Genomic DNA, 17,512 nt, shown 5'->3' with positions numbered 1-17,512 from the left:
CTAGGAAAGTTGAGGAATGCTCATTGAACACCTGTTTGGAACATCCCATAGGTGAACAGGCTAATTGGGAACAGGTGGGGGCCATGATTGGGTATAAAAGGAGCATTCACAAGCAAAGATGGGGCGAGGTTCACCTCTTTGTGAACAAGTGCGTGAGAAAATAGTCGAACAGTTTAAGGACAATGTTTCTCAACGTACAATTGCAAGGAATTTAGGGATTTCATCATCTACAATCCATAATATAATCAAAAGGTTCAGACAATCTGGAGAAATCACTGCATGTAAGCGGCAAGGCCGCAAACCAACATTGAATGCCCGTGACCTTCGATCCCTCAGGCGGCACTGCATCAAAAACCGACATCAATGTGGAAAAGATATCACCACATGGGCTCAGGAACACTTCAGAAAACCAATGTCAGTAAATACAGTTCGGCGCTACATCCGTAAGAGCAACTTGAAACTCTACTATGCAAAGCAAAAGCCATTTATCCACAACACCCAGTAAAGCCGCTGGCTTCTCTGGGCCTCAGCTCATCTAAGATGGACGGATGCAAAGTGAAAAAGTGTTCTGTGGTCCGACGAGTCAACATATCAAATTGTTTTTGGAAATTGTGGACGTCATGTCCTCCGGGCCAAAGAGGAAAAGAACCATCTGGACTGTTATGGACGCAAAGTTCAAAAGCCAGCATCTGTGATGCTATGGGGGTGTGTTAGTGCCAATGGCATGGGTAACTTACACATCTGTGAAGGCACCATTAATGCTGAAAGGTTCATACAGGTTTTGGAGAAACCAATGCTGCCATCCAAGCAACGCCTTTTTAATGGACGCCCCTGCTTATTTCAGTAAGACAATGCCAAACCACTTTCTGCATGTGTTACAACAGCGAGTGCGGGTACTAGACTGGCCTGCCTGTAGTCCAGACCTGTCTCCCATTGAAAATGTGTGGTGCATTATGAAGCGTAAAATATGACAACGGAGACACCGGACTGTTGAACAGCTGAAGCTGTACATCAAGCAAGAATGGGAAAGAATTCCACCTACAAAGCTTAAACAATTAGTGTCCTCAGTTCCTGAACGTTTATTGAATGTTGTTAAAAGAAAAGGTGATGTAACACAGTGGTAAACATGACCCTGTCCCAGCTTTTTTGGAACGTGTTGCAGCCATAAAATTATAAGTTCATGATTATTTGCTAAAAACAATAAAGTTTATCAGTTTGAACGTTAAATATCTTGTCTTTGTAGTGTATTCAATTATATATAGGTTGTACATGATTTGCAAATCATCCCAACTTTATTGGAATTGGGGTTGTATATAGACAGGTGTGTGGCTTTCCTCATCAAGTCCAATCAGTATAATCAAACACAGCTGGACTCCAATGAAGGTGTACAACCATTTTAAGGATGATCAGAAGAAACGGAAAGCACCCGAGTTAAATATATGAGTGTCACAGCAAAGCGGCTGAATACTTATGGCTGTGTGATATTTCATTTTTACTTTTTTAATAAATCAGCAAAAATGTCAACAATTAAGTAGATTTTCTGTCAATATGGGGTGCGGTGTGTACATTAATGAGGGAAAAAAAATAACTTAAATGATTTTAACTCAGGCGGCACGGTGTCCGACTGGTTAGAGCGTCTGCCTCACAGTTCTGAGGACCGGGGTTCAATCCCCGGCCCGGCCTGTGTGGAGTTTGCATGTTCTCCCGTGCCTGCGTGGGTTTTCTCCTGGCACTCCGGTTTCCTCCCACATCCCAAAAACATGCATGGTAGGTTATTTGACAACTCTAAATTGCCCGTAGGTGTGAATGTGAGTGCAAATGGTTGTTTGCTTATATGTGCCCTGCGATTGGCTGGCAACCAGTTCAGGGTGTACCCCGCCCTGCATCATGTGACAGCTCCTGTAGCTTCACACAGGAAGTGGTTCGACCAACATGCCTGAATGATAAATTATCAATCCAGAATCATAATTTAGATAAAGACCGAGATCATACATGGGCGTGCATGCCTTCAACTGTAGGCCTTTCTTTGTGGCTGTTACCACTGGTTTACTTCAAGTGAGACAAGCCAGTCAGTGGTGCTCTCTAAAGAAGTGGGGTCAGTGGGTTTAGATAAAAATGCAGGCATTAAAGCGGCTAAATAATGGTCTTCATGCTCTGTTACTTGGCCTGCAACTGACACAGAGGGACAACACTGAGCGTGAGGATTGCGGGCCTTGTGACAACTGACTCCCATTTCGTAGTGACAACAGATAATAGGGAGATGTCAAAGGATGACATTCTCAACGAGTGTCATTAATAAAACCTATCAGCAAATAACTGTTGTAGCATATTTTAAAATTGGTATGGTCCCACAATAACAAACAGTGCATTTAATCTAAAATGAAAAGAATGCTTCAGTGGGTAGAGTGGTGGATGAGTCAATGGGATCAAATGAAAAAAAGTGAATTGCCTTTGCCTTTGCCTATCAAGACTTCAGAGTGTAGCATCTGAGAATGCACTTCCAGATCTTTGCAAACCTGACGACACATCATTGAAAGCATTTTCCGCAAGCTTTTTGTTTCTTTTCGAGTGGACCGACTTCAGTGAGGCTTTTCCCCCCCACTGTTACAAGCCTATCACTTCACATGCCAATGAATGCTGGTGACTGCTACTCGACTTCACTCTCTTGGCCTGTTGGGCCGTCGACCCAAGCGTATTGATTTGTACGGGCTGTAAAAGTTCGCAATGAGACGGCTGTTTGTGTTTGCACGCTTACCCGCATTTTGATTGACAAACCGCACAGTGGGGTGGCGAGCTGGAGATCTAAAAGCAACGTTGAGGCATTTCTGGATGGCAGCACTTTCTGGAAGAAGGCACAAATGTGCTAAACAGGCAGCTGTTGCAAGTCTTCTCTCTGCACCTCGATTGAAAAGCTGTTTTCTTTAAGTCCTGGGCTAAATTGACCCCACTCGACCCCACTTTGCACTGTCTCAAATAGCGAATGATAGATGCTGCTATATAGGCTGGTCAATTAATGCTTGATGGACAATGCAGGTTTAAGTGCCCACTTCCAATGTTGTGACTTTATAAAAATGTTTTATTGCATTTCTTGACTGGAGTCATACTTAAGTGGCACATTTTAGGATTTGGGACTTGATTATTTAAAATTGATGAAAGATTTGACCTTGACTAGGTATTCATGAGATGTGACTTGACTTAGACTTACTTACTACATGACTTGACAAGGCTTGAATGTTTTGAAAAAAAATCTGCTTTTTAAAATGTTTTTGAAATTAGTTATTTTTGCACAAACCTGGCAACTGACCAGTAGGCTACAGTATGATGAGGAGGGCAGGGACCACTTCTATCACTATAAAACCTACAAAGGCAGGTAACTTATGTTAACTTCAGTTTCACTAACTGATACACTATCTTGTTAAACATTAACTAAGCTTCATATTGGTTATGCATTTAATTAAGACAGTAAAGTAGTAGCCAGTACATAACTATTAAATGAGTTTCTGGATGTGTTACTACAGCTAACTAACCCAAGTACAGATACTGAGTGCAAAGTAGCTAATGTACGAATACACTGTGTTGGAATGGAAATTTAGTGGGGTCTGAAATTGACATGCTTGATTTTTTTTAACCCTAACTTGGGAGTTGCTTTAAAATTGAAGATTAAGATTAAGAATTACTTGTGACTTCCTCCCACCGCTGTTTTCTTATTTCCGATATCTGATAGCCATGTTTTACATTTTCAGAATACCCCAAACTACCCACATGGGGACCAGCCTAAATGCAGGTAAACAACTACACAATTAATCATCAGTGCAGTGAGAAGATGACATCTGTGTATACATATTTGGAAATTTGATTGAGATATAATTCTGATCAGATGATGTCACAATGAATGATACATATCCAAACCAGTCCATGTGGAAGAAAACAAATTATTTCACAAATTATGTTCCTGAAGTCTCCAAATTCAGTTTATGCCAATAAACTGCCAGTGTCCAAATATAGGGCCCAGTGATAATTGGTTTTCACTGTTGAATCTACCATTCAAAACTGCATTCTTGACCTTTAACCATGCAATCATTTTTACAGACACCGGCCAAAATGGTGACGTATTGCTGTTGGTTTGTTAGATAGCATGATTGCGCAAAAACATACCAACAATTTCGATTTGTGTACCAATGAAGACACCACTCAGTTTGGGATCTTGATAAAGGAGCAGATACCTTTTCACCTGCGATCGACCCTGTCCCAGAATTAAAGTGATACAGTTACCCCTGCCCCTTCACTTCCACCTGACAGCACACAGCGAGGGGGGAAAAAAACCTTTACATTTAAACAAGGACTTGGTCAATGATGCTTCACTTGCCTAACTTCTGTGCAGGAAATATGGGTTCATTTTCCACTCTGTGTTGGTTTGAGTGTGAATGATTGTCTTGTCTTTCTCTATAGTATATGTGCTGTGCGACTGACTGGCAACTAGTCTGCCTGAGTAGCAATGCTGTAGCAATGTCAGCTGGAAAGAATTAATTAGAACATGAGCTTGATACTTGTAGATACTTGAACTCCTCCACTTGGGGCAGGATCTCATCCCTGACCTTGAGAGGGCACGCCACCCTTTTCCGACTGAGGACCATGGTCTCAGATTTGGAGGTGCTGATTCCCATCCCAGCCGCTTCACACTCGGCTGCGAACTGCTCCAGTGAGAGTTGGAGATCATGGCTTGATGAAGCCCACAGAACCACATAATCTGCAAAAAGCAGATATGCAATACTGAGGCCACCAAACTGGACCCCCTCTACGCCTCGGCTGCGCCTTGAAATTCTGCCCATAAATGTTATGAACAGAATCGGTGACAAAGGGCAGCCTTGGCGGAGACCAACCCTCACCGGAAACAAGTCCGACTTACTGCCGGATATGCGGCCCAAACTCAGATTCCGGTCGTACAGGGACCGAACAGCCCGTATCAGGGGGTTCAGTACCCCATACTCCCGAAGCACCCCCCACAGGATCCCCCGAGGGACACGGACAAACGCCTTCTCCAAGTCCACAAAACGCATGTAGGCTGGTTGGGCGAACTCCCATGCACCCTCGAGGACCCTGCCGTTGTTCATAAGTGAGGGAAGAATGGAACGGGAGATCGACAGGCAGATCGGGGCAGCATCCGCAGTGATGCGGACTTTGTATCGGTCCATTGTGGTAAAGAAGGAGCTAAGCCGAAAGGCGAAGCTCTCGATTTACCGATCGATCTACGTTCCTACCCCCACCTATGCTCACGAGCTGTGGGTCGTGACCCAAAGAACGAGATCCCGGATACAAGCGGCCGAAATGCGTTTCCTCCGCAGGGTGTCCGGGCTCTCCCTTAGAGATAGGGTGAGAAGCTCGGTCTTCCGGGAGGATCTCAGAGAAGAGCCGCTGCTCCTCCACATCGAGAGGAGCCAGATGAGGTGGCTGGGTCATCTGATTCGGATGCCTCCTGGACGCCTCCCTGGTGTGGTGTTCCGGGCACGTCCCACCGGGAGGAGAGCCCGGGGACGACTCAGGACACGCTGGAGAGACTACGTCTTTGGGCTGGCCTGGGAACGCCTCGGGATCCCCCCGGAAGAGCTGGATGAAGTGGCTGGGGTGAAGGAAGTCTGGGCGTCCCTGCTAAAGCGACCCGACCTAAGATAAGCGGTAGAAAATGGATGGATGGATGGATGGAACATGAGCTTCAGACAGTTGTAGAGGTAATGCCAACCTTACAGGAGGCTGAAAACATAAAAACTTCCTCACCACCGGAAAATACCTACACCAAAGAAAATTAAATGAACTGTAATTTCTAATACCGCAAACTACTTCCATGAGAATGAACTTGTGTCAAAAGGAAGGATTTGTTGGGGACTTCACTGCTCTCTGGGCCACATCATTTTAGCATCTAAAAGAGCCAGGAGTCATTAGTTTTGAGTTGGTTAAAAAAAGTCATTTCCTGCTGAGACTCCAGCACTGGCGAAGGAACACCACAGCATAGCAGAAAAATGATTACATACGATACTCTCAAAGTTGGACTCACTTATAACCGCAACATTTTTTTTTTTCATCTAAGACTAAACATTTTCAGGTTGCTACTGAGAGAATGTACCTGTAATTACAGTATATTTATTGTTTAGCATAAAAATAGTAATTGTTCTCCACAGAGACATTCGGGATACTTTCAGAAGCCTCTGTTACACAGAAACCTCCCAAAAGTGCAGCAATAGAGCCATAACAAAACATTTGCCATCTATCTGCCTGAGTCACAGTGACAGAGTATCACGCAACCAGATAATTTGATGCATGACGACATAGAAAATACATGTACTCATAGGACAGGCAGAAAATTGCCGGGTCAACTTAATTCTCCCATTCTTTGTCGGTGGCTGTTTATACAGCAACACGGAAAGGTGCCGGCTTTTTCAGGTTGTGATGATTAAGGTTACAGGGGAGAGCTCTGTTACTACGGCATCTCCGTCACCCTTGCAATGCACCGTAGTCTCTCACTAACCTACACACATGCAGTAGTAATGTCATAATTTAAGCAAATATTTGTATGAAAAACACTTCTCGGCCATACATTTAAAACAGTCAAATGAAAACCAGTAATTACGATGGTAACTTATCATGTCTTCTTGTGCCATGTGACCACATATTTTTGGGTTGCTGCGGAAACTAGTTCATAGAGTGTCAATCGTAAGCTTAAAATGGGGTACTAAATGTTGGTACCATCATAAACCGAGGACCCCTTGTAGCCTTTGCAAGGTTAGGGGAAATTCTGAGTCTGAGATTTGGGAAAGTTTCTGAAGATCCAACGAGAAAGCCCAAACTCTCTGAAAGTTTGCGGAGATTCCCTAGTGAAAACGACTCTACTGAATCAGTATAATTTGATATCTGGGGGTATCAACTACACAATACCAGCGGCTTTCCTCTCCCTGTAACTGCATTTTTTTCATAGTCACACTTTCCTAAGAAATGATGGACTAAGCATAAAAATGGTGTACCTCCTTCAAATTTCACTAGCAGCAGACCTCTATAAATATTCCAAGCAAGGCTGACCTGGTTACAGAATGCCCTTGGGAGTGTGAATTAGCATCTGAATACAGACACTGCTGGAGCCAGTGGAAGAAGAGGAGTTAGCAGGAGTGGCAGCATTGCTGAGACTCCCTTCACAGCTTGCACACAGACCAGCCACCACGCATAAGAGCACACTCATGACGAGCACACATCAGCTACATGGGATGAAGGCGTAAAGCTAATAAGGGAGGGAATATGCCTGTGTGCGCTTCCAACTATGCCCCTCTTTTCACCATCTGTAGTGAGATGCTTCCTTTGTCTGATGCATTTTTTGACACGTACTAGCTACTGTAAGTAGCAGACATTTTAAAACAGCTTCAGTAGATTATTAAAGGAGGTCTTTGGTTTATGACGAAATTCTGTTTCTAAGGTGGCAACTTAATCGGAACAAAGCCTTGTCTATCACTAACCTATGATAATGCAGTTGAAAAGTCACTGAAACAAGTATGGCAGTAACTGAGCGTGCGTTCTTGTGCCGTGTGACCACATATTTCTTTGCCACAAACTGGTTCAATGCATGCAGCTTGGGACCTTGAAACAGTTTATGTCAGTACCGTTGTAAACCCCATAGATAGTACAGCATCAAACAACAGGTTTTACTGTTCTGAATTCAGCATAATATTTGAGGAATTTCCTCATGAAGTCGCACAGAAAGGGAATTTAAAGCCTGCTGTCATTCGTGACCTCGGCAGATACTTCGAGACCTCAGTTCAGTGAGCTTCAAAGGATTTACTCTAGGTTAAGCTTAGTTATTGGCTTTTGTCACTTTTCTGTGACACATGGATGTTCTACAATGAGTGTTAAGGAAAGAAGATCACACGAAAAGAGAAGACTATACATTGGAATAGTCCGTTTTATAGTGGTTAACTTATTTTGACAATTGTGTGACAATCAGGATTTAGATGGGTGTGATGCAGCTGCGACGCAAATCTGTTTCGTTGTATGAAGTTATTTGTCATTAGACTCCAGTTAATTTTTACTTCATGCTATTTAATAATGGTGTAAAACTTTGTTTTATACTTGAATGTCAATTAAGAATGAGTCTTTTTAATTTGCTTGTATAACAAATACATCTTTTGTGATGTTGAAACCTATTACTGTAAAACTGATTATTATTGTTGTTTTTGTTGGATTTCCATTATTTCTTACTGGAAAAATTGTTCAAATCAGAGGTCCACCAGCACCCTGGAACAGTATTCGACCTTAGAATTTCTTCTGGTTACAACCTCAACATGGATCATTTTCCATATTGCATACTGACAGGCCTGGGGCGGAATCCACCTATCTCCAAAACAATCACTTTTTAGGAAATAAAAAAAAACAACAATAACACATTTGTGGAACCATTAACATTGCATCATCAAAGATAACAAGCCATTTTAACACTTTGGATTGGTCAATACTTTGTGAAACACATACACACATGGGGACTGACCAATAGTATAAAGTTGTGAAAAAAATATGAAATTTACCAAATTTGGACATTGGTGGTTTCATCCTGACGTTGGCGATATTGTGTCTACAGTGTATGTGTGGTACAGCTTAATACAGTAGAAACTAGCAATGACCATGACATTGATCGTTCTTGACAGCCAAGGGTAAAACATGACTGGACAACACAAACTAAAAACAGAAAACCACTCAAACTGTGTGTGCCAACTAGGAAGAAAAAAAAAAAAAACAGCCAATAGTCAGTGACCGGTCTCACGTTTTTATTACGAGTCCTATGCCCTGAGTCCACTGCATGCTTCTGCACCTCACACATGCAACACTGAGGGGTGAGTCAATCTGTCAATGAGTCAGTCTTGACTTCCCTGATGAGAGTTAAAATGTGCTGTTAGAAATTACAGCGGTGCACTGATTATATATTAGATGCAACCATGGTGTAGTGGTACATTCGCCTGACTTCGGTGTGGGCAGCGTACGTTCAGTTCCCACTCAGTGACGGTGTGAATGTGAGTACGAATGGTTGTCCGTGTGCCGTGTGACTGACTGGCGACCAGTTCACGGTGCAATCTGCCTTTCACTCGAAGTCAGCTGGGATAGGCTCCAGCACCCTACGACCCTGCACGGGATAAGTGGTATTGAGAATGGATGGATGAATCATGGTTACTGACAGCTAATTTGTTTACCTTATAGCATGACAACCATTGTTGTCTGTACTCGTCACTGATGGTGGGTGTAGTGGTACACTTGCCTGACTTTGATGCGGGCAGTGTGGGTTCACTTCCCACTCAGTGGCGGTGTGAATGTGAGTGCAAATGGTTGTCCGTGTCTATATGTGTCCTGTGACTGACTGGTGACCAGTTCTCGGTATAGTCTGCCTTTCGTCCAAAGTCAGCAGGGATAGGCTCCAGTGCCCCGCAACCCTAACCAGGATAAGCAGTGTTGAGAATGGATGGATGGAAAAAGTATATATCAAGTAAACTAGGCCCTCATAACCCCAGTGGTCTCTTTTTTTTTTTCATGGATCCGTGGATAAAATAAGGCCCGGGCTTGCTAAATGTGTTCTCATCATATGAGGCCAAATAGTTTCACTTTTATCACATTTTTTCATGTGCCCTGCTTCTTACTCACAAACACAAATCAATGACACTCTTCTGTCATACTGGTCACAACGATCTGCTTAGTTCGATTTTTAAGTTACAATGGACGTTATGCAAATACATCATAAATAAAGGCTATGAGAGGTCTAAGATGATTATGCATAGCATTGGAAGATTTCTGTCTTCACTGCAGGTTGTCTGAAGCAGGTGCATCAAAATGACTGTAACCAATGTGAAGGAGGCCTACCTCCTGCCAGGATCTGTTGCTCCAATTCAGCCATCTGTTTCCGGTAGGCCCTCAGAGCAGCCTCTTTAAATGTAGGTCGTACGCGCTTCTTTGGTGGTGCTTCTGCGGGCTTCTCCTCCCCCACGTTTTCATCCTCCTCACGTCCCTCCGCTTTCTCAGACACGTCGGCGGTCTCCTCGACCATCTCCTCAATCTCCTCGATATCCTCGTCGCCCTCTTCCATCTCTTCGGTTATGTCATTGTCCTCTGTCTCGTCGGGTTCCTCGACATCCAAATACTCCACCATCGCGTCATACTCGGCCGTGACCTCGGTCACGTTGGTTTCGTACTCCTCGCTGTACTCCTCATCATACTGCTCATCCAAGCCACAGTCGTACTCTAAGACATGTGCCTCTTGGCTTGCGTCATTGTCTCTTGTGGCGCTGAAATCTTCTGGAGTTTCAAAATCTAGGGGGACGTCATTGACTTGAGAGGCCAGGACATCCTCGAATGCATTGTTTTCCTGAGAAGGCTCGCATTCCTGAATAAGGTCTTCAGTTTCATTAACATTAGTCCTGTTCTCCAAATTAGCCAGAACCTGTTCCATCACCTCAACATAGTGGGTCTCGCTGTCCTCTGATTGTTCAACAGCTTCTGCCTTTGCACCTTTTTTTTCCTCCTCCACTTTGTAGTAAACGGGTTCTGTGTGAGCAGCCGGATGTGCTGTAGAGGGCGAGTTGGAGGTGGAGAGTGTGCGGAAACGCCCCATGAATGACGAAGAAGAGTTTGGGGGTTCTTCAGGAGGTGCAGGAATAGTCTGAGGGCCGGACTTCCACACGACCTCCAGAGCTGATTTAGCCCTTTGCAGTGTAGAACCAAAGCCAAAACCAAAAGACTTCTCGGTGAGGTCTATGCTGAGCCTGCTGCTCCATGACTTTGGTACCTCCTCGACCTTCTCTGTTCGAATCTCACTCTGACTGCGGTACATAGTTGTGGATTTACTTTGGGTTTGGTGAAAGTTGTGATTGACATTGATTTCAGGAAATTTTTCCTTTGGGACTGCTTTCGAGGCTTGCTTTGGGGCATCTTTAGCAACCACGTTCAGGGCATCTGGAGAAACTACTTGAGGTGGTTGAGTTGGAGATGCTTTAGGGGATTCTTTAACAGGCACGTTAGGAGTCTCTGTTGGTACTGGTGCTTCTTTGATTGGAATACAAGAATCTCTTTTAGGGGATACTTTATTGTTGTTGCTCTCCTTATTCTGTACTTTAGGCATGTCTTTTGGGAGTATCTTTGCAGCTTCTTTGGTAACCTCCTTAGCAGCAACTTTCTGTGTGCCTTGTAGGGGTTCTTTAACACTGACTATAGGAGACTGTTTGAGGAATTCTTTAGGGGACTCTTTTGGGGACTCCTTGGGAGTTGAAGCTGGGCTCATTATCGGAGTGATTTTAGGGCTCTCTTTCGGTGACTCTCTTGGACTTTGTCTCGGTGTCAATGCCTGGGAAACATTTGGGGCTGCTTTGTTAACTTTAACTGTCTCGCTGCAAATGACCTTAGGTGCTACTTTATCTACATCTTCTACGGCAGGCTTTGTGGCATATTTAGTTGTAGGTTTTGGGCTGTCTTTGGGGAGGGCTTGAGGTATCTCTTTAGCTGCTGATTTCTTCTCTTTCAAAGGCTCTTTTGTAGAGGCATTCGATGTCACTTTCGGTGAAATCTTTGCAGATACTTTTGAAATGTCCTTTTCCTTCATTTTGGGGGGTTCGTCTTTCGACCCAATTTTAGTTTGTTTATTTGTAGTTTTAGCTGTTGCTTTCGAGGTATCTTTATATGACACTTTTGCACTTTCATTTGTTACACCTTTCGAACTCTCTTTAGACTGCCGCACATGAGCTTTGGTGGACTCACGCTCTACAATAGGAGTAATAATGTGGGTGGTTATTGGTGGCAGGGAGGATTCTCTGTCAAGCCTCATGAATTCCTCCTCCCCTTCAAATTGTAAATCAACTTCTTGACATTTAGTGATATTCTCTGGAAAACCCGGGATGGTGGATGGGTCAAATGGACTGCTGACTTCTACGGAAACTTCCAAGCCTGAATCGGCTCCTTGCTCTATATGATGCCAGTCTTTCCAAGGTGACAGGTCGGCTTGCAGAGAAATTTGGGAGCCACTGTAGTGGCTTCTCTCCCCAGACATGCAGACAAGTCCATTGCTCACCCCACTGTCAGCAGTCTCTGTCGTCTCAATCTCATTGTGCTCATAAGGTTGATTCTCCTGGCTGAGTGGGTGACTTGGGCTAGCATACCAAGAGGATGCCATGTCCTCTTGTTTCCTCTGCCACAGTTCCTGATCTGAGGAGGATAACAGGGAGCAACCATTGGTCCGTGTAAAGTACTGGCTCTCTGAAAAGTCCTCCGTGTATGACTGGCAAAGTTTTGAGCAGTCTGATTCTGACCGGCTGAGTTTCGGCGTGGAATAGTCACTCTGAGAGAGCCAACCGGAGGTCACATCAGAGTAGTAAGCCTTCCCATGCTTGTCGGGGTCATAGTATGAGTCATCGGCATAGTGTACTGCACCTGAGTAGCCCGCTTCTTCCCCTGACCGGCTGTGGTCGTGGGATCGCCTTTTCTCTGATTTGCTCTTGTGAGCAGGCTTTGAAATGACCATTGCATATTTGTTTCTGCTTAGCTCATCTAATTCCTTGTCACTGTCCATGGAATCCCAGTCATCACTCTCTACTACTTTATCTTTCCCTGATACCTTCATATCCATACTTTCATAGGTTTGTGATGAGGCCAATGCTTTGTCCTTTCGCTCTTTCCCTTCCCGAGTTAAGCTGTCGGTGGAAACTGTAATTCCAGTTCCTTTAAGTTTATAGCATTTTTTCAAGACTAAATCCCTATCTTGAGGTGTTGCAAATATAACTATAATAGGACGAGGTTTTGCATTTGAACATTCTCGTTGTTGTCCTAACCTGTGAGCGAGCTCGATTTTAATTGTTTTATGGGCATCGGCGAGACCCATTTTGTCTTTAAGTAATTTACATATAAGATGTTCTGTTTTCTCTGACCTTTCTTCAGGAACATTGAGGAAACGCAGAGTTGAATTATTGGCCTGGTGGCTTATTTGTTTTATGTAGTCATGGATGTCACGTGTTTCCCTCCTTGACTGGACAAATCCAGAGCGAAGTTGCTCAATCTCGCTCTGTACAACTTCCACACTGCTTGAGATCTCGTCAATCGAGCTCTTCAGGGCATTGACGTGACCACGTAGCTCGGACAGTTCCGTCTCTATCTGGCTGATGCCCTGAAGTTCCTTGAAGATCATCTCCATGACATCCTGTGTCTGACTGATGCATCCTGTGGAGGAGGAGCCGGGTTCCAGAGTGGAGCTCTTCTGCTGCCGTCCCGCCCGGTCCAAGGACTTGCTCCGGATGCCGAGCGTCTTCCTCCAGTTGCTCACCTCGGAGTCCGAGGAGACGCATTCCTGACTCTTTTTCCATTTCCTCAACTTACGAAGAGCACCCAGCCGGAGAGTGTGCAGACTGGAGCGTTCCACTCGTTCACCCTCAGAGCTCCCGTCGGAGGGAGCCAAACTGATGAGGCTCTTCCGGTTCCGTCTTACTGGCATAGTGTGCGATTTATGCTCATCCAGTCTCCGGATAGGCTTTGCGTCGCTCAGTGTGTCGGAGTAGCTACTGTCGATTGAAAGAACCTCGGGAAATATGCTCTCATTGTTGTTATTCAAAAAAGGGGCGGTTTTAGGGAGTCCATTTGCAATGGCCACGCGATAACTGAAAGTGGGTGACAGGGACGAGCAGTCGTTCTTGCCGTCGTCGTCTTCCAGTGATACGTTACGTGCTGAGGAGCATTTGGAGATCTTTTTAACAGTGGTCTTCACTGTGTGAGACAGAGTTGGATTGACTGCTTGCAGGTCAGTGGTCAATTTTGTTGGCTCTTTATTTTTACTTCTTTCTTTCTTCTTGATTGGGTTTGCCAATTTCTTTGTAAACATTCCTTTGCAAATCTTTTCAATGTAAGCTGATATAATCTTGATGAGGGTAGAAACCATGGGTGGGAACCCTGAAGACTCTTTAGGGTTAACAATAGAAGGAGTACATGTAGAAGAGAGCTCTGGGACTGTGAGGACTATCCGATTTTTCTTCTGAAGAGGGGACCACTTTTCGCGAGAACGATACAGTGATGCAACTGGGTATTGTGTTTACATCCAGTTAATGAAATCCCCCTGAAAGGAGAACAAGAATATCATAAAATTTTTTAGCAGGATTCTGTTTTACACTGCAATAGAGATTATTCATTCATACAGCCATAACAGTACAAACAAAAATAACATTTGTTAATGGTAAAAGGAAAGAAAAATGAATTAATGGTGAAAATGATGTCATCCGATGATGGCTGTCAAACTACAATTTTCTCAAACCAAATTCCAACACAAGATGAATGGTGTTGTCAGATACAGTGCAGCGCTTTCCATTTATTGATTATAATAACAACTATGACGTATGAACTAATTAAACGAAAGTTAATGACCTGTGCTGCCATTTGTTTCACGTGCAAAGTCATGATGTATTTGACTTAGTATCTAAATCAATCATGTGTTTATAATACACGGGTGCAGCAGACTGTACGCTTGCAAAGGCCTTGTGTTGACAATTTAAACAGTCTGGAGTAGATGCTAGAGACATTTGTTTACCAATGAGAGAAACTGGCCAATTGAGTCGAAAGAGCAATCTTTGTCATCCAGGGGTTTTGACAGCTGCTCCACATTAGTCCTGGGATTTAGTGTTGATGTGATAACAGTCTCATGCCCGCAAAGACTTCCACATCTCAAATGAGCTATGAAACACAGCCTCATGGAAGAAGGACATCAGCATGTTCTTTTGGTTTAAGTATGTATGGTTGATGTGTTCTTGCAATGTACAGTCCATTAGACATGAGACTTAACTAGTTATTTTCATGAAAGACAATTATAAAGGAGGGCCACCTTTCATATTATTGGAATAGTTGAACCTCTAAAGTCGAACACAATCAGATTGTTCAAATAGTTTTTCTCATAGGATGTCATTTCAAACCATTGCCATTGTGAAACAATTACCTTTGCAGGCATTTTTACACAAAGTGTGGGATATTTGTTAAGGGTGGAAAACCCTAAAATGCAGTACAACAACAATAGGTAAACTATGTTTGGTCTTTAAACTTTTGAATGCATATGTCCAATTGTTCTTTTTGTACAACTTGCTGTTCTCTAACAAGGAGCTGAAAGGCAAAATTTACAACAGGTGTTAGGTCCATGAATGACCAGACACATGATCAAATATACACTCTTAACTTAAATGACGAATAAGGTCTCAGTTTTTAACATTCTTAATTGTCACACAAATATAAAAAGAATTTATCCATTGTTACATGGATCAGTCACAAAATACCAATCCTTAACTTTGATAAAACAGTGACAACACATGGTATTTTACAACTTCAGTTTAGCCCTGTTACTTGATGTAATTTCCTGTGTATGTGTATGTTTCCATGCACTCTTCTTACGCTCATGTTGAGGCGAACAAAAGTCAAAGAAAACAAAACACTAGAGTGTGAATCATTTGATGCTCTCCGAACGAGACTACATTTCCATCCATCCATCCATCCATTTTCTGAACCGCTTATCCTCACAAGGGTCGCGGGAGTGCTGGAGCCTATCCCAGCTATCTTCGGGCAGGAGGCAGGGTACACCCTGAACTGGTTGCCAGCCAATCGCAGGGCACATACAAACAAACAACCATTCGCACTCACATTCACACCTACGGGCAATTTAGAGTTGTCAATTAACCAATTATGCAGGTTTTTGGGATGTGGGAACAAACCGGAGTGCCCGGAGAAAACCCACGCAGCCACGGGGAGAACATGCAAACTCCACACAGGCGGGGCCGGGGATCGAACCCCGGTCCTCAGAACTGTGAGGCAGACGTTCTAACCAGTCGAGCACCGTACCGACTAGTTTGTCAAAAAGCAATCTTTGTAGTATTAAACTTTCAGTTTACAGTTTTGACTGTATTTATGACTTTTTGTTTCTATTTTGCAATCACATATATTCGTATACATACAGTCATCTTCTGCACATTTAACCACACAAACACCAAGTGTTGTTAATCAGCATGTATTTTACCATTTCACTGTGGCTTGTGTTTCTGTTTGAGTCCTTGTGGCTTTTTGGAAAGTGGTCACTATTCATTGGATGAATGGGCTAAATGTCTGAATCTCAATCTAAATGTCAATCATTCATCATAATACATCAGTTTACAGGTTAACAGTAAACTCGTAACAAGTATACTGTATTGAATGAATGAATGGATTAATTCAAGTAGCAGAAATTACTATTTCTCCAAAAAAACGTCATCTGGGCATTGGAGTTTAGAATTTACACTGTATTACTAAAATATTTTAATCAATAGCATGAAATTAGCAATAAAAAAATAGCTTGCAAGTGACCAGTCCAGGGTGTACCCCACCTCCCTCTCAAAGTCAAGCACGACAAGTGCTAAAGAAAATGTATGGCTAGAAAATAGAGCAGCAATCTATTGGTATGTTGTCTATGATGTTTATCGAAGGCTAGTTTCCAGCAATAAAGAAACTTAACACAACTTCTCTACACCTTGCATGAAAATAAAGATATGATAAGTCCTGACATTGCCACACAGACCAAGAAATGACATAATACTGCTGTCGGATTTGGTAAATCAGCATGCTGCTAAGGATTGTGCGGGACACCTTTCTAGTTGGCCCATGTCAAGTTAACCCATTAACATCATCCCCCGTGGACTGCTTTTTCAATTTTAAACATCACTAGCCCTGCAGTCATAGCCCACCTACACAACTTCTACTGACTGACCTCCTTTGGAGACAGTGTGGGCACAGACAGCACTTGATTGACGTCTCCCATACTCTGTTCTTTTCTTTTTATTGGATCAGAATGTCTGTTTTTTTTTTTTAACTTCATTATCGTTGTATTAATTCAGAGAGGCCTGGAGATATATAACTGTCTTTATAGCTCTCCAACTTCAACGCCAATAGTCATATTTTTTTTTATCAGCCAGCCACATCAGAAGCACCTTCGAGATTTTGACGGCGGGGCTTTAACTCCATTTACAAAGTATTTCCTCGGGGCTGTTTATTGGTAAAAAGACGAAAGCAAAGTAAGGCTCATAATTTAGAAGGGGGGGGAACTTCTAATTTACTGCTGCTCCTCTGACTTTCAGTTGGATATAATTCATGTTATATGGTCTAAGGCTTGGGTTGTTGGCACAGAACCATGATAAGCACTCTTGGGTGGGAGGGGAAAAAAAGTACAGGGGGTCCTCAATTTATAATGGAGTTCTGTTTCCACGGCGACAGGGTAACCTGAAATTGTACATCAGAACACGCCATAGTCAATCATTAACAAATGGTAACGCAGCAGTACAGCCACAATTACAGTTAATATTTGTATGTAAAACACCTCTACGCTATATAAATCAACAGTCTTGACGTCCTATGTCGGTACAGTCTTTGGGGTGAATTACAGGGTGACCACGGGTCCTTAAAAAGTCTTAAATATATATTTTTTCAAATAAAAGGCCTTCAAAAGTTAAATGTGCTTTAG

At 43.2% G+C, this 17,512-nt stretch overlaps 1 protein-coding gene across 1 annotated transcript in view; it reads right to left on the bottom strand.

Moving 5' to 3' along the window:
* Window positions 1-17,512, bottom strand: part of LOC133397492 (protein unc-13 homolog C) — a 183,860-nt gene that overhangs the window by 155,366 nt on the left and 10,982 nt on the right. Inside the window, exon 2 of the mRNA XM_061668459.1 lies at window positions 9,880-14,104. Coding sequence (XP_061524443.1) covers window positions 9,880-13,930 — 4,051 coding nt within the window. The 5' untranslated portion in view covers window positions 13,931-14,104. The remainder of the gene's footprint in view (window positions 1-9,879; window positions 14,105-17,512) is intronic.

The sequence above is a fragment of the Phycodurus eques genome, chromosome 2 (genome assembly GCF_024500275.1).
Source record: "Phycodurus eques isolate BA_2022a chromosome 2, UOR_Pequ_1.1, whole genome shotgun sequence".
NCBI lineage: Eukaryota > Metazoa > Chordata > Actinopteri > Syngnathiformes > Syngnathidae > Phycodurus > Phycodurus eques.
This window is presented reverse-complemented; position numbering and strand designations above follow the sequence as displayed.